The following is a 23,360-nucleotide window of genomic DNA, read 5'->3' as shown; positions in this document are numbered from 1 at the left end:
AAAGCAATTATAGAATAAGGCTTTGTTGACAAAAATACAACAACAAATAGTTAAACAATTTCCATTATGTTATCAGAACAAGCTCATTACTTAATAGTCAGTAAGAAAAGATGAGAACCCCTACTTTATGTTCTTTAGAAAATGTACACATTAAATACAAAAAAATTAAACAACACAACTACAGAAAATAGTTACTGGTGGAGACAGTAATAGGAGGAGGGCGGCAGTATTACCCAACAGTGTGGATGCTGACTGCAGTAAAATATCGACGAAGAAGTAAATCATACGTCATCAAAATGCGCCATGGCAGCTCGGTTCTTGTCAAAGCGAGTGTGAAACGTAGCTGGAGCAAACGAGTAAGTTCTTTTTTCATGTTTAAGACCTTTGAGTTACACTGAACAATGTTTGTATTGACCGCGAGTGCTGCTAAATAAATGTTCGTGGCGACCACAACGTATATTTTGTGTTGCGTTACGAATAATGTAACGATGCGCACTGTGTTGTGCTAATGTTAACATCTCACCGTGGATGAAATACAAGAACGCGATCTCGCAATATTACAGTGGCGATTTTGTGTTTTCGTCAAGGTGTCTCAAATGTTAAATGCTGTATTGAATAGACTTTCTTTATTCGCGTTTCCCTATTGTATAATGTTTATTTATTTGAAGTCACAACGTGAAACAATGTATCTTTTATCTGTCTTGTTAAACAACTCCACGTTTCACAGTTGTCTTGTCTGTTGACAAATGGTTTCTTATATGAACCTCTGGCTTAAATAGTCTTCAACTTATTTGTTTCAACTAAGCAAGTCCCACTGCTTACTGCTAACGCCTGAAGATGACTATGACCCTGGATGATTGAGAACCTTCGCAGACATCTAAATATCAAATGCTTTTATACAGAAATAATTTCACAATACAGAAAATGAGCTTTAAAAATTTAAAGTTGGATTGGGTACTGTCCACATTTGAGTTGACACTGGTATCTTGAATTTGTACCTTTTTTCAACGCTGTACTCTTTATGTACTAACAAAAAATGGCGCTTAACTTTTGTCTAAAAATTGTCCTCTTATTTTTTGCTGAAATGTACTTTGTGACAGGATCTCACACATTCTAATAATTTTAATTGTAATCTATTAAATTCTTAGGTTACCTGTTGTGGGGCCTTCACCTTTTGATACAACATGAATTCATTCATTAGACGAAGACTTCCGTCTTCTGTGAGAACTCTTCTGACAGACATTGGTCCAAAGGAAGAGTGGATTGATGCAGAGCCCGAGTCGGTGACCAAAGATGGGATTCTGTTACCGTCCAGAGGAGCTGTTTCTGGACAAGATGTGCTGCTTATGCCAGCACAAGCGGAGGAATCCACAGAGGATGGAAGTAACACTGGGAGAAATGTGGTCTGCATGTTTTGTGAATGTAAACCCTCTTGCTACACCTGTCCTCGGTGTAACCTGCAATACTGTGGCTTGGTTTGCTACCAGAGCCCAGCTCACACTGACTGCTCAGAAGCATTTTACAAGGAGTCTGTTCTGGAGGAACTGAAAGATATGGGGAAAACAGAGGGTAACGACAAAAAGAAAATGCAGGAGGTTCTTGTTGGACTGAGACATATGGCAGAAAGAACAGATGGGGGGATGGGACAGTTGTTAAAAGAAGCAGGTATTGTGTCAGGTGAAGGAGAAGAGGACACAGCAGAGAAAGTACAGGTTGTGGAACTCTTGTCCAGGTTAGCAGATCTCCAACAGTCTGGAGAGGGGAGTACACCAGAAATTGAGGCTATTTTGAGAAAACTAGAAGAGATCGGAGGTGGGGATATGCTGCCAGGAGACATTGATGAAGATGACGAACATGCTGAAGGGGGGCTGGACTTGGCAGAACGGCTCTCAAGGATGGATGTGGACAACCTTTCTGAGGAGGAGCTGTGGGAAATGCTTGATGGCAAAGAAAAGGAAAAGTTTATTGATCTGATGAAGTCTGGAGCTCTTGGCGGGTTAGTTCCCCTCTGGAAGCCATGGTGGGAGGAGCACAATGAGGAAGGGACAACGCTGGTGGAGGAAGTCAGCAAAGTGGAGAGTGAGTTATTAACTGCCGTGGATGAAGATGATGCTTATAACAAAGTGAAGACATCACAGAAAGAGGCCAAAACATCTACAAAGTTCAGAGCGATTAAAGGGAGAAATATAAAGGAAACAAGCCAGGGGAAAGCAAGATCAACAGCTCCCTCTGTGCCTCCAATCTCTTCAAAAATTCCAAATTTGAGTTCTTTGTGTGCAAATCCATCTCCCTTGATATGCTACAGTTTGGTCAATGCACTATTTGGCTACACCTTCAGTCTGTGTCTATTTAACGGTGACACTAATTCATTGATGTTTGAATTATGTGACATGATTCTCGCTCTGTCAGAGGCACTGAGCTCAAGCAGAGTGTTCAGCTCTGTCCAAGAGGCTTTAGACTGTGGAGACACTGTTTCGAGTGGAGGCTACCTCGACAAGGAAGATCCTCTTGCCCCAGCCAGGGCACTGGAAGCTGTGGCTCACGTCATGACTGGCAGAGATAGAAAAGACTCTACAGGATACTGCCTGGCAGCTTTGAGTCAGCTTCGCTCTGTTCTTTCTCAGGCAAGAGCAGCCCTGTCTAAAGAGGGAGAGGAAGGGGCAAGGAGGCAGAAGTACTTCCTGGCAAGCAAAAAATGTGAATTCTTTCAAGCTTGGGTCTTGGACAATGCACCCCAGATTCGCCGACTTGCTCTTGAGTTATGGACTGAACACAGTAAAAGACAGAGTGTGAGGAATAGCCTGGAGAAAGCAAAGGCTGTCGTAGAGGGGAACTTGAAAAAAGGGAAGATGAGAGGGAAAAGTAAATTGATTGAAGAAGTGAGCCAATGAAAAGCATTCTTGAACATGTTGATATTTGTATTGTAATTAAAATGTATGAAGACTTTGTTCAGTTGTGACTGTGTAATTCACCAATATGCTCATTACTGCTCGAAATCTATGAATACACCAAATAAAAGACTTAAGAAAGATGGCCAAATAATTATTCTAACAGGAGAAACATTTGTTGTGTGGTCACTGTTGACCTCTAATGTGTATGTTGATTTCATTATTTACACAGACATCCATAACCATAACCAGTCCTAAACTGAGTAGCTAATTGATGAACTGATGGATATCCAATTTACCAATTTTCATGTACTTTAATTAAATGATAACTTAGAAAGTATTTTAAAAATCTAATTCCAGAAGCTAGTGCAAGTGAATGTTTACCCACTTTTGCCACCATAGTAAGCCAGTCTAGTACTTCTCTGTTAAAATACTTTGACCTTGAACAAGTCAACTGTAATTGTACTATAATGGAGACTATACAGTATCAATGGCGTAAGTGGCACAGTAATGGGTGTTGTTAACATTTATTTTTTTTCTTCTTCCATTTGACAAAAAAGGTCACAATAATGTCATTTAGTTGCTGCAAGGAAGGACGAAAAATGAATAAGTAACTCAATAGAGAATAAATGAATACATAAATAATACAGAAATATTTTTTATTTTTAAAAACATATCTATTTATTAATTTCTGCCACCCTCGTTGTGACAAAGCTGTAGAAGCTGGATGGATCCATTTATTTATTAATTTATTTCTCTATTTATTTATTTACTCGTTTATTTAAGTCACGTTTCTTCCAACATAAGCCAGTGGATGAACAGTTAAATATATACAAATGCAGACATAAATGTTTCTAGTTTTAGGACTGGGCATGACAAATGCATCTTGGTTTCAGCTTGAAGACAAAAAAAACTTGTATATTTTACAGGTCCAACAATAACTTCATAATACATACTAACTCTTCACGTGTATTATGAATTGTGATGAGCGAAAAAGATCTCACATGCTCAGTTGACGATACTCTCGCGATACTTTCTTTCTTAGGTAAGACATGTGGTACGGATGCCCTTTCACGCTGCGACAGCAAACATGGCCGCACTCTTGAGATCAGCCCGGCTACTCAAAATCTCGCCTTCGGGCTTGCGTCACATCACGGGAACGAAGAGAAATGGAGCACCGCTCAGTCGACTGTACAGCGGAGCTCCCGGTTTCTCCAGGACTGGAGCTTGTCATAGACTCATCTGCCCAGCGAACGCGTCCATCAGGTATCATGATGCAGCCTGTTAGCCCTTGTTAGCCCTCCATGTGTGACGCAGAGATGTCATTGAGGCTCAATGACAGTCTGAACCACACATGTGATATTTACATCGATATTACCTGCACAATTAAATGTAGTTTGTGGACCCTGTAGCATTATAACACACATTATAAAAGCTTTATAATTAAAAACATGGATTGTGTTTAACCCCAGAAGTTATGTATCAATGTATCCATGCTACCAACATATTATGCTGTAATTCAGCCTGATAAAAGTAGTATGTGAATTTTAGATGGTGGACCTACTAGTGATGCTCTAGTTTTATGTCGCTATTTTGTTTTAGCTTTAAATTCGGGATACATTTTAGCAAGAGGCCCTTCAGTGAACTTCAGCCATCCAGGCTGTGATGCTACAGTTACAGTAGATGCTTTTCTTAAACCTTTTCATGACCAATCACTCAGGAAGAAGCATAATATGAGGCTACAGGCCTCCATTGATGTTAAAGATGATAAATATTGGTATAGTGTACTCTGGTGAGGGTTTTTCTTTCAAGGTCATGACTGCAGCCTAAACCTTTGATGTAAAAGCACCCAGAGCTACTGCACATCTGTGGTTCCCAAACTGTTAAAATAGGGACTCACTTTCTACTGATGATTTATTGTAACAACCCAATTTACAACATAAATAGTGACAAGCACAATGTCTCAGTGTTTTTCTGTCTACTCCCATTTCTGTACCATCTAATATGATTGTAAAACAGCCATACACCAGAGGTGGATCCAGTCTTGTTTGTCTGTTCTTGGCTTTTTACAACAAATTAATTTACTCGTCAACCCCCCCAAAATTCTCTTATACCTGCAGTCATATTTGGCCATCATTCTTTTGACCTGTGTTCTCTCTCCCTTCTTCCCTTTTCTGAATAATCATTCTTTCATGCTTCTCTTCACTATTTTTTTGTCTCTGATGTCACTTTGTCGTCCTTTCCAGTCGTGTATGGCCATATACAGTCGGGTGTGTGCGTGGATATTCTGTGGCAGCAGACAAGAAGGATGAGGTCAGCAGTGCTGTGCAGTCCCAGCAGGCTCAACAGTTTGAATGGGCTCTGGCCAAACTGGACAGCTCTGTGAGGAGGACGGGCCGCATCACCAAGACACTACTGCTCCGCTTCTTCCATGATATCTGCCGGACAGGTAGGCACGCTGAACAACAGATGGACATGTGACTAAATCGTGGTCTTTGGGTCAGTGTGAGAAACAAAGCGATCAGTCTATATTAGCAGAGGTTCAGTTTGGTTTAAGTTTTGCAGCTTCCTCCTCAGTTAATGCTTTCACACAGGCAAACACTGGTTTGGTTTATGTTTGGGTTCTAGTTTTGTTTCTTATCCCAGAAAGTGTAGCTACCTGTGTGCTATAATGAAAACTCAAGCTGTGCTAAGCTGTGAAAAACAGAGATGCTTATCAATTTATTTCCAGGTCAATTTTCTAGTTTGTTTTTGTGTTGGATTTGTCTTGTTGACAAATTATAACTTTAGTACAAATCTTGTTTTACACCAAAATGCTCATGTGAATCAAACATTTTTGATGTGTTATCATCCTTCCTCACGATCCTTCCGTTTCTGTCTGTTTTAAAGGTTATCCCACTGGTAACCAGGCTTTGTTGTTGCTGCGTAGTTGTGGGTCCCTGCTGCCTGAGGTGCCTATGGAGGAACGCACTATGCTGGCCCACCGTGTGTGGGAAAAGCTGCAGAAGATGGGTAAGAGGCCACTCCAGTGGCATCAATATAATCATATTATTTGCCTATGTATTTTTCCATAGCTTCTTGGAAGAGTCTGGTTTGTCTTAGTACATTATGACTGAGTTGAAGCAAGTTTTGGTAAAAGCATTTCTGTTGAAATGTAATGTTGAATACACAGAAGAAATTCAACAAGTGTGTAACTGTATGTTGTATAAGTTGATGTTATAGCTTTAACCATTGCTCTTCAGGTGCAGTATTTGATGTTAGTCACTACAACGCCCTGCTAAAGGTTTACCTGCAGAATGAGTTCAAGTTCTCCCCCACCGATTTCCTGGCCAAGATGGAAGCAGCTAATGTCCAGCCCAACAGAGTAAGTTCCAATGCAACTGCTTTGTTGTAGCGATTGAAATAATATTCCTTTTTTTGACATTTTGCATTAGATTTATTACTGTTAAATATTGACCACACAAAACACATTTTCGCCTTTTGAAATTTGTTTACTGCATTCGGGTGGTCATACATGTAACTATTGTGATAATTTCAGTTTTACAAAAAAAATGCACTCACTACCTTTTTAAATTTAAAAGCTACCATTTTACAGATGCAAATTGCAGCTGCACTAGTTCTCAAAGGCATACAACCCCAATGCAGTGATTCTTGTCATCCTGTTTTTTTCCCAGGTTACTTACCAGAGACTCATAGCAGCCTATTGCCAGGATGGAGATATCGAGGGAGCGAGGTGAGTAAACTGTGGATCAGCCAGTCAGTAAAGTTGATGTTCTTATCGACCACATACATACATACATACATACATACATACATACATGTTTTAAATATAAAGGATATTCCTTCTTTAGATTGTTGTCTTCTTCCATTTGAACTGTCTGCTCTGTGTTCTCAGCACCATACTGGGTTTCATGAAGAGCAAAGATTTGCCCATCACCGAGGCTGTTTTTAACTCACTGGTCACTGGCCACGCTCGTGCAGGGTGAGTGTCACTGCTTTTTTTTTTCTTCCTCTCTTTAAATGCACTGTATGGCACTGGTGTTTGCTGGTGTAACTAGATTTTAAACATCCTCTTTATCACCGTGCAGTGACATCGACAGTGCAAAGAGCGTCCTGTCTGTGATGCAGGGAGCAGGAATTGAACCAGGTCCTGACACATATGTATCACTGCTTTCTGCCTATGCTGAAAAGGGAGACGTGGACGGTATGAAAAAGGTGTGTGGCTTTATTTCTTTTTCTTCCTTCAGTCAATGTTCCCTTTTTCTTATTTTCCCTAACAAACCCACACTATTCTCTCCCTGTGTCAGACCATGGAGGAAGTAGAGAGAGCAGACTGCAGTTTAATGGACCGGGACATCATGCAGGTCATCTCTGCGTTGGCCAGGGCTGGACATCATCAGCACGTCCCAGAGATGGTTGAGCGCTTGAGGCAAGAGAGGGGTTACGTTCCAGGTATACACACACCCCTTATTGTTTTCCACAGCATTGTAGTCATCAGCAGCCATAACAGTATCAGTCAAGAGTGGAGCTCTGCTTAGTTCTTGTGATTGGTTTAAAGAAAAAGAAAAATCCGGAGTTTGATGCTTTTAAATACTAAAAAGTGTTCAAAGCTGTAAAGGTTTTTGTACTTTACTGTCTCACTTTTAGCCACAGTTTATTTACTTACGTAAATATGAAACATTGCGTAATACTCGCATTGCAGAAACATGTTGACTTGTAGGCTGCTTCGTTCCTGTGATTAGTCCGTTAAAGCGTCAATGTGAAATAAGAAACCGAGAAAGAACCTGATATCTGAATCAATCAATTTTACTTTGAATCAGCTGCATTGAAGTTGTTTTGAGGCTAAGGAATATTTCTGTCTGTTGTTTTTGTAGATGCCATGAACCTTTGTCTGAGCCTCATCACACAGGGTCAGGAAGACACAGCTTTTCTCATCCTCAAGACCTTCTCCGTGGGGGAGTCTGATAGTTCCCAGAATGACTCTCCCACCTTGGGCAACTTCTTCCTCAGACACTGTGTCAACATGGACACGGTATATAAGTTTGACTTAAAAGAGCCAATAGTGCCAATTGTAGAATTCATTTTAACACTTGCAGCATGTATTGAGTAGTAATTTCTCTGTCCCCTGTGCCTGTCCTGTAGGCAGTGGAGAAGATCTCGAGCTACTGTAAAGAACTCCAGGAGTCTCAACGACACAATACCCCACTCATCTTCTCTCTGCGATGTGCTCTGGAGGCCAATAAGATTGGTACAGCACCACTGCTTCCTTTCATTTGTCTTCGCCGTCAGAAATACATTAATGTTTTTATATCTGTCTTTAGTTTAATGTATTATTTCTGAGTACATTGCAGCCCTATTCAGTAAGTTGTCAATATGATTTTAAGGCATTAACCCTTTTTCTTGACAAATGTTCAGCTGCAAATTACATCAGGTAACTGCGGTGATGGTAACTGGAATTACCTGAATGATTTTTTTTTTCTTCTTTTTTACAGGTATGTCTTTGGAGCTGATGAAGTTATTGAAGGAGCAGAATGTACCCATTAGGCCACACTACTTCTTACCCCTCCTCAAAGAAATTGTGAAGGACAGGAACACAGCTGGTACAAACACACACACACACACACACACGCATGCACAAACACTCACGTTTAAATAACCTCCTCTCGGACAGTGATAACATTGAAGCTTTACATTACTTTACAAATTTGTCAAAATTTCCCAACAAGAGCGCTTTTGTTTCCATTGTGCGATTTAAACAAACCTATTTGTTGACCGATGACTTCATAAATACAGTACTTCTATCTTATGCTGTAAACCTTACATCCCAGAATCATGCTGTCACTTGTATGTTACTGGCCCAAAAACTATTTGAACTTGATGAGTTGTCGTGACAACCTTGTTGTCTGATCTGAAAGCTGTGAAGCACCAAACATGAAAAATACATGTCCTCAAGCTGTTTGTACATCCAGTCTGACAAGAAGAGGATTTTCTTTATGAGCCTAGTAATAGCCGTACATACATTTATTTATTTTTTTCTGTGCACAGGGGTTTGTGACTCCCTCTGTCCGCTATACCAGAAAGGGCTTTTAAAAGAGACTTTCCCTCAAATATTAATGTCACACAGAGTGGTCAGGCTTAGACAGATTTCACTTGGCTGGGGGGAGTCAAGGGCAAAAAGGTCTGATCCCTGCACGAGACTTCTGCATTTAACCCATCTCTATCACACACCAGTAGTGAACACACAAACTAGGAGCAGAGGGCAGCACTTATCTGTGCCTGGGGATCAAAGGGGATGGGCACCTTGCTCAGGGGCATCCCAGCCCCAGCCTTGTCCTGGAATTTAAACTGGCGACCCTCCAGTTACAAGGCCAATTCTTCTCCATCTGGCCATTTATGTACATACACACTCACCCACAAATACAGCTTTTGAATTGATCACCCAGTGTAGAAGTTCCCAGCATCAGCCACTTTCAATAGTGGTCTCACACATGAATGTCATATTTGATCCTTTTCCTGATCTCCCTTTTTGCTTTTTTCTTAACCTCTGGTTGTATTTCTAGAGCAATTGATTGTCTTTTCTTTTCTTTACTGAGATGAATCTTTACCTAATTGTTGGATGCAGTCATTAATGGATAATACCAAGGCAGCAATAGTATGATTTTTGTATGGTTGTTGCTCTTGATGATAGTGAGTATATTTTCAGTAGAAAGTTATACCCATGAGGTTCCTCTGATGCCCTGGGAATTTTTTAAATGGTAACATAACCAACAATACACCAAGTATTACTGCGTTACCTGGCTGATATCATATCAACTTTGCAAAAGCTGCAGAGGGAAGAAAGTGGTGCAAAGCATGTATGATCTGGGGATTTTGACCCTATGGTGGAGAGCACACAAAGCTTCATGTTAGGATGATTGTGTGGCCTCAGCACATGTGTGACACACACATGAACACGCACACAACCTGAGGCACATTGGTTTGGGGGTCATTGTGCTCCAGTGACTTTCCTAAAAACTTTTTTTAAGTTGAAGTTGTTGCTTAGTCCTAAGTGTTTACTGTCCCTCACTTTTTCAATATTAGGTGTGTCTTTAATTTACATGTTCTCACATTGAGTTCCTCAGTGTTAAACATCTTTAAACTGTAAAATAACTAAAGCTTTTTACAGAGCTCTTCAGTTTGACTGAACACTGTTTTTTTTTCCTCTTCTCGTCTCCATACTCCAAGTTTCTGGCTGAAAAAGCAAGTTTATTTTCATTCTCCTTTTTTCACCTTTTATTTTCAAGAGTCGAGAGCTTGCGGTAGAAATCGTCTCTGTGACCAATGGGCGGCATTTTGAGACAAGTCAGAATTCACAACTCATTAGTGAATGTGCTATGTCAAATGTGTTCGGCAGCGTCTTGGCTTTTAAGTGCTTTATTTATTCGGTGGTCTGGTTCTCTCTTTGGGGTTCTTAGAGATTAATAAATGATGTATATTTCCCCTGTCAGCTAATTGATTGCATTTGAGCTGGCAGGTAGGAGAAGCTGGTTAGACTTGTGTGGCGATGCCACAGATTGACCTGTCTGTGTGGTTCAGACAGATTCTCCCTTTGAATGGTGAGATGCCTCAGTGCCTGACTTGACAGCATGGAGAAGAGAAGTAGACGTGAAATTAAACTTGCACCACCACACGGACTATAATTCTTTAATCGCACAGACTCTAAACCACACGGACACATCAGACAGCTTTCATTTACTTATCGCAGTGTGGACAGAAAGCAAGAAAGGAAAGACATTTCTCAAATCTATTCACGCGCTCGTTTGTGGATGGTGTTGGCCTCAACCCTCCATAAATGATGCAGTTTCTTCTTTACCCCTCCCTCTCGCCTCTGCGTTCGACACTCATTGGCTGCTGGACATGTGTGTCTGTGTTTGTGTGTGGCGGGGGGTGGGGTGGGGGTGGCAGTGCAGGTGATGTGACTGATGCAGAGTGACTTGATTTCATGTAAATGCAAGCGCTCTGAGGGAATTCACTTTGGATTACGCGCCCCACTGTTCACGTCCCATGAAATATTAAAGGCTGTGTCACTTTTTGTCCACAGGTGTCACTAGCAGGCAGAGAGGCCAGAGCCTTGGAATTGGAGGGGGGGGGTTGGGGTGAGGAGGAATAAGGAGAGTAGGGTGAAGAAAATAATCCCTTTGCATTTTGATGAGGTGTGGATTTGGTGGGTTTAGCAGAAGCATATGCTGGACCAAACTTCCCACCTGCCGCCAGCGAGTTACCGCTTGTCAGTTCTCGCGACGCAGCACCCTCTTATCACTTCTGACAAGGCAGAGCAAGAAAAACAGGGAGGGGAGCCTGAGAGTGTTTCTAGCCCTGTGTGTTTAGGTGAAGAGAGATGCAAAGGCTTCCTTGTCTAGTCTGCTTACCCTCCTTCACCTCACTCTATCTGACTTCATCTTTTTCATGCTGCTTTTAATGCAGCTCTGTCTTTCAAACGGAGAGGACAGCAATGAAGTGGCACCAACACAGCACTTTGGAATTCACCCTTTCATTTACTACTGGACATTTTCTTATATTTGCTCCTGTTTTTTTATAAAAACAACCTGTCATTGCCTCACAGCCAAAACAAGTCCACCTTTACAGAATCAAAGACATAGAGAGATGGATAGACACAGGTTACAGGTACTCATGTCCAAAGATAGGAGGAGAGAACGAGTGGTTCACTCAACACTTTTCCTCTGGATGATGTCAGACTCTCAGCTCCTCTGTCACAATTTTTTTTAATCTAAATTGTTCAAATGGGGGAAATAAAACATGTTACTGCCGTGTAAAGACAACGGAGTGAAGACTTGGGACTGTAAAAAGACATTATGATATATACCCAACATACAATATAGACCATATTTTTTTGGATTGCATTTTCCTGTATTTTTGTTATTTATTTATTGTAGAACCACAATGTCCTTTTTATACCTTTTAGATGTTGTGGGAGAGTTGGTCATGTTAATAAAATTACTCGACTGGATTGTTTCACGTTGCAACAGAGCCACTCGAGCTGTTTCCACTCTCTGGGGTCAGTTAATAAAAACCAGCTGCAGGTGGTAGCATCATCTTTATCGTACAGAGACAGAAAAGCATATTTATATATACTGTATATATATTTTTATTTATTTATTTTTCCCATAAAAGCTGTCCCAGAAAGTCAGTATAAGTCTGGCTGATTATTGCTTAGCCTAAGTCTTGTAGTCACGTTGCTACGAGCTTGTAAATAAAGAGTGTAAACTAAGTGAATGCAGCCTTGGATTAAAAGCTCTTGGTCACAAACTTGACTTGCAGAAAACAACCACACACATGCTTGATGGACAACAGGAAAGTGCTGATTATCATGAAAGCTCACATGCAGAAGTCAGCAAAGCATGAGAGAGGAGAGGCTTATGTATTTATACGACCTGCTCTCTATTCACTTGTTTTCTTTCTGTCTGGCTCACCGTGAAATTGAATATGGATTATTCAAGAGGGAAGTCGGTGCTCCCTCTCTTCTTTCATAAAAAAGGGTGCATGAAAGTGATTAGGGGGATAAGAATGGATGCATGGACAGCAGACCGGATGGATTCTCCATTGAGAAGAAAGAGGAAGATCGCCTGTTAGGTTTTTCTTGAAAGCCGGCTAGATGGATAGTGAGAGGGGCAGATGAATGAGTGATCTGGATGGAGGGAAAAGCTGACTGGATGGATGAAGTGGTTCAGGTAGCTCCACCTGGCATAAATGCACTCTGGCCTCAAGTTTTAATGGCATATAAAAGCCTCAAACTCATCATTAATTCAGCTGAAGAGAGGCTGCCAGGTGAACACATACGTCCCAGGAGGGTGTGTGTGTGTGTGTGTGTGTGTGTGTGTGTGTGTGTGTGTGTGTGTGTGTGTGTGTGTGTGTGTGTGTGTGTGTGTGTGTGTGTGTGTGTGTGTGTGTGTGTGTGTGTGTGTGTGTGTGTGTGTGTGTGTGTGTGTGTGTGTGTGTGTGTGTGTGTGTGTGTGTGTGTGTGTGTGTGTGTGTGTGTGTGTGTGTGTGTGTGTGTGTGTGTGTGTGTCACAACCTCTGCGTAGAGGAAACACTGCATCCGTCAGGTGTTTCAACACAAGGACGCACTTAATGGTAGTTTACTAAAGTTCACATGGGAACAAGGTGTATTGCTACACTAGGTGCAGACCATAATAGCTTATGCATGTATTGATATTTGTGTCCTTATACCACATGGCAACATGCTCAAAGAATAAACACGCATGACGATGCATGTATTCATTCATTTAGGCCCATGTCCTTTTTGTGGACACACTCCCAGACATGTATGCAAAGTGCAGCAGTGCCTTCTCCATGTGTGCAGTCACTCCCAAACACACAGACACCTGCAGGCATTTTCTATGTGTGTGTGTGCGTGTGGCACTTCTATACGTACGTGGCTGTTTTGGCCTCCTTCCCTTGGGCCAGACCACAGGGCTCTGCTGGATAGCAGCATGATGGTAGCGCAAGAGTCCACTTTAGTCCTGCTACATGTTTATGAGCATGTAACCACCAGTCAAAGTTGGAGAGGTAAACACCCATTAGCATATTGTTGAGTGTGTGTGTGTGTGTGTGTGTGTGTGTGTTTGTGTGTGTGACCCAGAGGTTTAACTGAAGGGGCTAGAGAAAGTGTGTGCCAGCGACATTTTTGTCAACCCATATTTAAAGAGTGCTTGCATGGCTTCAGGCTTGTACGTGAGAGTGAATGGAGCAAAGTGTGGAAATCTGTACAAGTGCAGCATGTGACTTGGTTTAAATGGCCAAACACAAATGTTTATTTTCCCAAACTGTTGTTTCCCCTCAATGTTTATTAATCTTATACAAAACTATTACACCAAATGGCTTAGATATTTATTCCATCACAGAGCTCATTGTGGAGAGTTATGAGTAAACATTTAGTTGGTTAATCAGAAAACCTAACGTTGAGATGAAATGAAACTTCTTTTTTTTTACCACTGATCTCTTGATACATTTTCTTTGGTTTTGCTGTTGACACAATGTAACCAAAACAAACTATGCAGCTTTCAAAGGGCAGAAATATGGACATTAACTATATGCTGTTTATGTTGTAGGCATGTTGGAGGTGCTGAAAGGCATGCATGAGCTTGGCGTGTCTCCCGATGCTGAGTCTTTATCCCAGTACATTCTTCCCTTCTACCCCAACTTGGAGGCATCTCGACAGGCCCTCATGGTAATCAATAAATTGTGTGTGTATATTTATTTTTTTTATGTGAAAGCTTTTGCTGACAAAAGTCTGATTCTTTCTGTTTAGGATGCAGGCATCTCTCTGGACTCTGTGAATTTATTGACTTTTGAGGTTCGCGCCTTGGCGGTGGGCAACTTGGCCAAACTCTACACCCTTTGTAAGTAAAAATACACACACAAACACACACACACACACACACTCTCTCTCTCTCTCTCTCTCTCTCTCTCTCTCTCTCTCTCTCTCTCTCTCTCTCTCTCTCTCTCTCTCTCTCTCTCTCTTCAAATACACTGTACTGTACACTCCTTTGCTTGCAGGCTAATTGGGCAAAATAATTTAAATTTTTACTTCATACATTTTCCCACTTCCTCCTCAGTGCTCATCAGGCCTTCTAAAAGATTTGTCTGTGTAAATATGTAAAGAGAGAGATTGGGAGCTGCCTCAACTGACCGAGGGATGAGATCAAGGAGACGATTAAATAATGGATGATTATTCTTGTTTTCTTTTTCATCTCATTTAAGTCTCAAACATCCAACGGTGGTTTTCACATACATCACTCCATCTTCTCTTTATTTATTTCACAGTGTCCCCAAATAATTCTTTCCACCACTCATGAAGGAAAGATCGTCAGTGTTTTTTTTTTAAAAGTTCATATACAAGTATTTCTCTTTGCAATACAATTACCACATACTCGGTGCACCCTATAAAAGCGTCCTTCAAGAAATGTATTAAAAAAAAGCCAGACCTTTGCTGCTTTCGGCCTCTTAAATTTAAAGAATTTGTTGCTTTCCTTTTAGGCTTTTATAATTTTAAATTAAAAACATGGATTCCTGCACACAAATAATTTAAAGCTATGACCTTGCACACTAGACATTTTACAAATTTCCATCAATGCCCCTCATACCAAATCTAAAAAATAATTAAAATAATTATTGATACAGGCAATTGAGTGCACCCCTGGAAATCTCCAAAATGTATTTCTTGTTTTTTTTTTTTCTGGTTTTGCAGTAATCAATTTGAAACGTCACTGGGAAAAAGTGAGAATCAGGGAAGTGATTTAGACAAACTAAAGAACAGCTTCTTTCCCTGAGCTATCAGAATCCTATTCAAAATCTGTGATGTCATAAATAATACATTCAGTGTAAAACCAAATCCTCTTTTTTAAAGCTGTTTATTTTGTGGTACGTGTGTCTTAAACTCATACGCACTTTCTGTCTTTTTCTTTGCCGGTAATGTGTCTGTTTTTATTTTTCAGTGTCTGATCCGTCCGTTTCCTCTTTGGATCATAATAGTTTCCGCGGCAGCCTCATCCAGGGCTTCAGAAAGTGAGTCAGTTAGTGTGTCGTCTGCTTGTGTCTTAATGTGATTTGATATTCCACATTTCCCCGTAATTTGACTCAAAACTCCTGACCAGCTATTTAGGGCCTTTAGCATGATTAGAGGTCACTGTGGCATATGTTATGAATATGACATGTGCAGCATATCACACTGTGCCTATGTGGATGGCCAGCTGCAGGGAAAAACACTACATCGCTCGCATACATGCACGCACGCACACAAGTGCCTCATGCATATGGAGGCTGGCATCCCTTAGCCCTCACCCCAAAGCACTGTGGGTGATATGTAAATAAGCAGATGCCCACCACTGCCCCTTATACCCAGACAACACACATGCACAGTTTGCCTTAGGACCATGGTCTGACCCGTTTGGCTTTTGTTGAAGTGGGTGTTTATGAATATTTACAGTTTAACACCACACAGCCGCTCAAAAACACTCACTCAGCCTCTGAGCGAAGCTGGGAGTGAGTCAAAGAGAAAGATGCAGTATTTTCTGCAGGGAACAAAGTCATTTCTTTCACTGTCAACATCCAAAACTTGTCCAACTGACCTCAACTTTATACCTTACATTCAGTCAAAATGTCCTTTTTGACTGAATGGTTAATTACCATAAATGCAATGTATTCTTTAAAAAAATGATCTGATCCTTTTTTTATTAACACGTCATACATGAATTGTCCCTTCGAACATCCTTGTCTTTGAAGCAGAGGTTTATTGTTATTAGTTCAAGTTAATGAAAAATAAATTGAAATAATATAACCAAAAATGAAAGTAGACTTCCAAAAATGTACATGCGTTGTGTGTTTGGTTTGATTCAGTTAAATCCACTACTTGTTTCTGTCTTTTTATGGCTGAATCTACTCACTCTCCCCCATTTGCCTTGCTCTTATTGCATTTACACACCCAAACACACTCTTCTGACAGTTAGGTTGCCTGTGTGTGTGTGTGTGTGTGTGTGGAGTATGAGTGAGGCTGAGAGAAAGAGAGAGATATTGCCCTGTCATTGCAATGCGGGACCTGCCCCCGTCAAAGACAAGGTCAGGGGATAATTTAATCATTAAAGACCTCTTCTTCTCCTCTCCTCTCCCCCTCTCTCCTCATCCAAACCAACTAGCTGACAACACCAGAAATGTCACACATTGTCATCATTTAGCCAGTGTGTGTGTGTGTGTGTGCGTGCATGTCTTTGTGTGTGAGATTGTGTCGTGTGGTTTCTGAGGCTTTTGTGCTGCTGTCTGTGGGTACAAGAATGTCAAACTGGGAAATCTGTTGCTCTCACTTGATGTATATTATTTTACAATGTTCCTTCTGTTCCGTCTCATAAAAAAGTACAAGGGAAATGATTGCCAATAGGTAGACTAATCCAAAAGTTGTTCTTAAATTAGTCAAACAATTGGCAAAAATTGGCAATGGCTAGATTAATTGTTTCAGAATAATAATAATTGGGACAATCCTAAATGCATTGTAATTGTCAATCCATATCCCGTGTGCTGTTAGTTCAGTTAATTTACTTATCTAAATATTGTCAGTCAATAATTTGTTACATTTGAGAAATTCTGATAGGCCAGTGGTTTTGGATTTGAAATGATTCATGTGGGGAAAATGTTAAAAGTAGATGCTATTAAAAAAAAAAAACAACCTCTTAATAGTAATGTCCCATGAGTATCTGTTATTTTCATCCAGTCAAATTAAATGTACGTTTCCTGTTAACCAACAGAAAAGCAACTGGCAATGAAGAAGATATAGATAAAGCCTTTCCTTACAAAATGAATGTAGAAATGTATCATTGAGGAGCACAACATTATTTTGAAAGCACGTGTGTGTGGTAAATGAGATTCTTTAGATGTACTTTTAGGATTTAGTATAATTCTGTGTCTTTTGGCTATAGGAGAACATTTCTCATTGTTACTGCCTTGTGTTGTTGACCTGCAAGTGATGCATGTACTGTTCGCTGAGTGCTCATGTCTTTTCCTCTACTGCCCCCTATAGGTGTGATGATGTGGAGAACATGGTGAAGGTAAGACCTTAACCTGCCTGCATTATTCTCAGAAGAATCGGAACAACACATACACATTTTTTTTTTTATGCAGAACTATTTTAGTGCCTTTTTTTGTTTTGTTTTTGTTAAATAGACCAATAACTGAATTTACAGTGGCCTTTTCTTCAGCTGCCAAGTGATGCCTTATTCCTTTTTAGCTAAATTGTTGTGGTAATTTATCACCATCTGCTGTAAACTGACTTACAGTCAGGGAGAATATACAACATGACAATGGCCATCTGCTGCACAAACCTAAATCCCCATGTGGCACTGTGAGCATGTAAATAAATAAATACTGATAATGGACATTCAGCTAAATTCAGAATACATCATTTTTAAATGTATTCTTCAAGATGCTAGACTAGGCCAATGTTTGCTAAATTAGGCTGCAACAAAATTCATTTCTTATGATCAAAGAAAGACTTGCAGACAAAATTATAATAATGTTTAAGACTGTGTGTGTTTGTGTGTTTTTGATTTATACATTTTTTTTTTCTAGCTGACAGAGCTTTTATACAAAGACGAACGCTTCGCCAATGAAAACTCCAGCCCTGCTGGTAAGGAAACATTCACACTGTTAACAGAGAACACACATGTGTCAGAGTCCCTTTTATATAAAGTGTGGTGTGTTGAGTATGTGTGAAAGAGAGCGAAATGTCTGTGTAAGCATCCATCACATATCAAAGTTGCAGATTGCAGCCTCTGCAGTCCCCGTCTCCTGGAATAATTCTTATGACAGAAAAAGACTTGCTTCTATGTGTGTGTTTATGTTTGGTTTCATTAACGGCAGACTGCTGACCAGTCCACTTCTTGTCATGAAGCCTGTGTGTTTTTATGTTGAGGTGTGTGAGAGTGAAAGACCTGCTTCTCTCTCTGTCAGAGGAAATAGAGCCTGGCTGCTGACACAGCGCTGAGTAGTGCAAGTGTGCGGGTTTGTGTGTGCAGCAGTGCTTGACAGCACTGTTGTGTGTGCTGTGTGGAGTGTTAATGTTGCTCTGTGCGAGTATATGTGTCAGAGAGAGTCCCCAGTACTGCAACTGGTGTGTGCTGGTGGGAGTGATGAAGACTGTTATCCATGTCACATCCCGTTAGACGATATCTGCGACGGTCTGTGTGTCTGAGTTGAAGTAAGGGAAAGCTGTCAGTGCCAGCCGTTGCACATTCACTCACACTGAATTCAGAACGCGGCTTCTGTCAGCAGAAAAGAGACACAAACACACACTCTGCCGAGGTTACAGGAAAATGGTATAAATGCACAAATGGGATCCAGTGACTGACACAGTGGCAAATTAAATTTATTCCCAAGACAAGTGCTCACTGTGTGTATGTGTGTGTGCGTTTCCATCCTCTACAGAAGGGGCAGCCTTCTTTTTGTATCATCTCTTCGACGCCATGACCCAGCAGGAGGTACAGGCATGTGAAGATGTACTGCGGAAATACCTAAATCAGCTTCACACTCGGGTATATACACACACACACACACACACACACACACATACACAAAGGATAAGACAGACAGACACAACCACACTGTACATTCAAACACCACTATTTCATATCCAGTTAATTCATAACCTTCCTACTTTAAAGGAGCTTACATGCTGTGATCTGAGATTATTTGCACTGTGTAATCAGACTTGGATTATTCACAGTACACACACACACACACACACACACACACACACACACACACACACACACACACGTGTGTTGGGACATCCAGACATGTTGTGGAAGATAAAATCATGTTTGATACTGTTTGGTTAAAGGTCACATCTTAACTGGCTGTTTAAGTCTGATTCAACAACTTCAGTGACTGCAAAAACTGTGGGCCTAATAAGCTCCTGAAAACACATGAAAATTAATTTGGCATTTCCACAGTGAAAATCTCAGCCTTTAAGGATCACTGTGAGCACAATAGGAGTTTGGGTGTTTGTCTTTGATTACGCAGACTCCACATTGTCAGTATCGTTCAATATGCTGTCTGTATCAAAAGGAAAACGGATACACACCTTCAAATTATGGTGGATCAGTTAAATGTTTAGGTATTTATTTATACATGGTTCACCATTGAACAAAGAGTTGCATATCTACAATAGCTGCCATCCAAACCTTTTCCTTATATGTTCTCCTGTTGAAATACAACATTATTTCCAGTAATTTTATCATAAAGTTCCCTGATTTCTTTTCAGGTAAACTGTGGTTGAGATAAACCCTTTAAAATAACTCAAAACCTGATGGTTAGAAGGTCAGATGTTGTGTGCTCCTCTGTTCTGTTCCGTTTGATTGTGTACATAACTAAAATGACTATATATAAGTAAAAATCTTGGAAGGGCATTATGGACAAAATCACTACACCGTTCTTCATCCACCCTTCCGTATCTCAAGAGAGGGGGCTCAAACAAAGGATAAATAACTGACAAGGGACCAAAGAAATTGTGAAATGCTGTTATTGTTTTTAATTGAAATGTGCCTTTCTAAATAAAAAAGAAAGTAACACACAAAAAAAGATAACTCAAAAGCTAAACGTTATTACTTGTGTTCATTTTGTTCAGCTGCTGTTTACACTTGTAACTCAAGTTTAGACCTTTCATCACAAAATTTGACAGGTTCAGCTGCAGTTGTTCTGAGGGATGATTGATGTTTTGGTGCTGATATTTTTCTTTTTGTTTCTTCCCTACAGAATATAATCATTCCAATAAATATCTTCAAAGGTATCCGAAACCTTCTGGAGTCTTACCGTGTCCCGGAGCTCATCAAGGTACAGAGCTGGACCTCCTGTCTTTTCTTTCAGCACTATAGTACAACTTTCAGATATATAATTGTATCAGTACGGTAGTTTTGTCTGTTTGACTAACCACACAACGGCGATATAACACACTGACGGTGTATATACTTGTGTTTGTGCGTGCATGTGTGTTTTAGGATGTGGTCACTCTGGTGGACCCCAAAGAGAGAGTGTACACAGGCTCTTTGTCAGCCTCTCAAAATAGGAATGTAAGTAGAATGGGGATACACTGAAAAACTGTTAACTCATTTGCTCATTATGTTGAACTCAGGTCGTCGTTGTAATTAATAATTGACAGAATGTGTTTGATTGTCTCTGGCTCCATCAGGGAATTGAGAAAAAAATGGCTGATCTGAAAGCAGAGAACAAACCATTCAGTATAACCCTCAAACAGACCATCCATGCTCTCTGCGCTGAGGAGGTAGGACTGGTTTGGAAAACTCACAAAGCATCCTCTTAATGAAAAGGGTTGTTTTGTTTTAGTGGTTACTATTGACATGGGATGTGTTGTTGTCTGATCAGAACCTGCAGCGTGCCCTTGAGCTGAAACAGCAGCATGAGGATCAGATGACAGTCAGCAGCTATGCCATCCTTATCAACCAGTGCTGTCGCCATGACAATATGGAGGAGGCGCTCCACCTAAAGCGGGAACTGTGAGTGGAGTCGGATACACACACACACACACACATGCACACATACTAGCTCCATTTCCACCAAGCATAACAGTTTGGGTCAGTGCTGTACGTTTAGCAATTTCAGTTTACTTGTCAAAGGTTGAGAAAAGTACTTAAACTAAGGGTTGCAAAAATTCCTGTATATTCCCATGTAATTTGGAATAGCTCAAACAATGTCCAATCCCGTGGGAAGTTTCTGGAAATTTACCAGGATTTTTTCTTCCACCCCTTTGCATCCCTGGACACACTGCAGTAAATTAATGATCAACAGAGAATCGTCACTTCCATGCAACAGTAGAGAAAAACACAAATTGTACCATCTCTTTAATATACAAAATTGACAGGTTGATGCAGCTGTCACCATCCGGCCCTCACGCCATGTGGTGGAAACGCAATCCACTTCAAGGTTTACCTTTCAAAACTGCACCAGGGCGAACTGAACTGCACTGTAAGGCTTGGTGGAAAGGAGGCTAAACACTCCACACACACAGTAGTGCTGTGACCTCAAATAGGCCATTAAAGTTTAACTTGAGTGGTATTAGGGAAGACATTAATGCAGGGACCAGCCCCACTGGTTGACTGGCTAGAACCTAGAAAACTCTCCTCCTTCCACCTTGTTTCTTTCTTTTCACTCACTACCTGGTTTCAGCATCGGAATGATGAGTTGGTTGGTATAAGTGGAATACATTATTCTAATCTAAACTGTCTGTCTGTCTCTCTTTGTAGGAGTCGAATGGACCCATCAGCTGTGCTGGATGCCAGTAAATACATTGCACTGATCAAGGCACTCGCCAAAAATGGCAGAGTGGAGGGTAAGTCACTCTATAGCCTCTTCCTCACTAACATTAGTGGGTATATCCAGGAATTATGAACATGATGGTACCCGCCAACACCATTCCCATTGCCAGTGGGTTAATCTGTCCTCTCTGTTTTGTCCTTTTTTGTGTTACAAACTTGCCAGAAACAAAACAAGTAGAGGTAGAAAAAAAACAACATATGAAGTCCCGTGACGATGTTATGATAGTTACACTTTTGTTTGTTTTACTTCGCCCTCTTTTATAAAAATTGATCTTTCAATGATTACAAATGATAAAATACAGATTACAAATTACAGATTCCACCACGGGGTCATCATACAGAGACAAATGGCCATTTACTCTCACATTCACACCAACTGTAAATTTAGAGCCTCCAGTGTATCCTAACCCAAATCTTTGTCTTTGCACTGTGAGAGGAAGCTGAAATCCCCACAGAACATGAAAACTTGACACAGAATAGCCCTCAGTCCAACCAGGATTCAAACCATGAGTGAATTATCATTTTCATTATTAGTTTAAGTTGCCTTTTTATTAGCAGTCATCCACCCTGTAGACAATGATCAGCCACAACAGTTAAACTGGGAAGTGGTTTTACGTTTTTCATAGAACTGTACATTTCTGACTAACTGGTCAAAATTGACCTGAATGCCAAATTAACTAAGCCGTAATGCTTTTCTATCTGAACTCTCCAACACCTACAGATATAATTTTGCTTTAAGGACTGAAAACTAATACTGTGATTATTAGAAAGGTCCTGAATTTTGTCTATTGATTTAGTCTATTAATGTTCCTCACTGATTTTGCCTCTGACAGTAGGCTGGATCAAAAATGATCATAAGGTGTCTCCCCCTCTCTCTCTGTCTGTGTCACCAACTCTGTCACAATCTGTCTTTCTCCCTCCTTCAACCCACATTAGCCAGCCAATTCTTGAATGCTACGGTGGGTTTCCTTCAGCCCATTGAAGACCCAATTACCATCAGTTTTACAGCTCAGCTTTTTGCACACAATGACAGGCAAATGTTTCCCTTGTCTTTCCTCTTCTCTCCTCTCCTCTCCTATCTCCTCCCCTTCCTTCGTTCTTTCCCCCTCTCTGTCTTAGCGTCTGTCTCTCATATCTGACCCTCGCTCCCCTGTTCTGTCTCCAAGCGTGTCATTCTCTCAACTGCCACCGCCACAGCCCCACCCCTAACACATCCACAACAGTGTGAAATGAGACAGGGGGAAAATTACAGGACTCTGTGTATTTTTCCAGAATTATTGAAATCCGCCTTGATGCTAATGGCAGATCATGTCTGCCGAAGTGCTTGAGCATTCCTCACACACACCCGTCGACACACACACACACACGCATCAACACACAAATTTGCATGTGAATTCAAGCAAAAAGGCATTTGGTGGTTGGTATGTCCATCTGTGTGTGTGTGTATTGGGGTGTGTGTAGAACTAACGCGTTTGCCATTAGCCACAGTGTGCATATGGAAGGGATGCTTGTCATCCACATGAGCACACATGGCTAACCTTGATGTTAGCTTGTCCACACCCAGACGCTGGTCCGCCTGGCTTTCAGCGCACACCAG

At 40.8% G+C, this 23,360-nt stretch overlaps 2 protein-coding genes across 2 annotated transcripts in view; both read left to right on the top strand.

Moving 5' to 3' along the window:
- Positions 1 to 291: 291 nt before the first annotated feature.
- Positions 292 to 2,948, top strand: znhit2 (zinc finger, HIT-type containing 2). Its single transcript, XM_058651805.1, has 2 exons — positions 292 to 356; positions 1,149 to 2,948. Exon 2 carries the CDS (start codon positions 1,185 to 1,187, stop codon positions 2,889 to 2,891), a length of 1,707 nt encoding a protein of 568 aa, XP_058507788.1. The 5' UTR covers positions 292 to 356; positions 1,149 to 1,184; the 3' UTR covers positions 2,892 to 2,948.
- A 995-nt stretch (positions 2,949 to 3,943) lies between these two features.
- Positions 3,944 to 23,360, top strand: part of lrpprc (leucine-rich pentatricopeptide repeat containing) — a 50,449-nt gene continuing 31,032 nt past the window's right edge. Inside the window, exons 1-22 of the mRNA XM_058651998.1 lie at positions 3,944 to 4,154; positions 5,135 to 5,337; positions 5,778 to 5,900; positions 6,131 to 6,252; positions 6,563 to 6,621; positions 6,784 to 6,870; positions 6,977 to 7,103; positions 7,196 to 7,340; positions 7,763 to 7,920; positions 8,031 to 8,136; positions 8,381 to 8,488; positions 13,997 to 14,115; positions 14,197 to 14,287; positions 15,383 to 15,452; positions 17,455 to 17,482; positions 18,003 to 18,060; positions 18,858 to 18,964; positions 20,187 to 20,264; positions 20,429 to 20,500; positions 20,620 to 20,712; positions 20,814 to 20,944; positions 21,692 to 21,777. Coding sequence (XP_058507981.1) covers positions 3,952 to 4,154; positions 5,135 to 5,337; positions 5,778 to 5,900; positions 6,131 to 6,252; positions 6,563 to 6,621; positions 6,784 to 6,870; positions 6,977 to 7,103; positions 7,196 to 7,340; positions 7,763 to 7,920; positions 8,031 to 8,136; positions 8,381 to 8,488; positions 13,997 to 14,115; positions 14,197 to 14,287; positions 15,383 to 15,452; positions 17,455 to 17,482; positions 18,003 to 18,060; positions 18,858 to 18,964; positions 20,187 to 20,264; positions 20,429 to 20,500; positions 20,620 to 20,712; positions 20,814 to 20,944; positions 21,692 to 21,777 — 2,374 coding nt within the window. The 5' untranslated portion in view covers positions 3,944 to 3,951. The remainder of the gene's footprint in view (positions 4,155 to 5,134; positions 5,338 to 5,777; positions 5,901 to 6,130; positions 6,253 to 6,562; positions 6,622 to 6,783; positions 6,871 to 6,976; positions 7,104 to 7,195; positions 7,341 to 7,762; positions 7,921 to 8,030; positions 8,137 to 8,380; positions 8,489 to 13,996; positions 14,116 to 14,196; positions 14,288 to 15,382; positions 15,453 to 17,454; positions 17,483 to 18,002; positions 18,061 to 18,857; positions 18,965 to 20,186; positions 20,265 to 20,428; positions 20,501 to 20,619; positions 20,713 to 20,813; positions 20,945 to 21,691; positions 21,778 to 23,360) is intronic.

Source organism: Solea solea, chromosome 15 (genome assembly GCF_958295425.1).
Source record: "Solea solea chromosome 15, fSolSol10.1, whole genome shotgun sequence".
NCBI classification, from domain to species: Eukaryota; Metazoa; Chordata; class Actinopteri; order Pleuronectiformes; family Soleidae; genus Solea; species Solea solea.
This window is presented reverse-complemented; position numbering and strand designations above follow the sequence as displayed.

Excerpts from the sequence above, each read along its gene's own strand:
- znhit2 (XM_058651805.1), top strand. The coding sequence starts at position 1,185 with ATGAATTCATTCATTAGACGAAGACTTCCGTCTTCTGTGAGAACTCTT.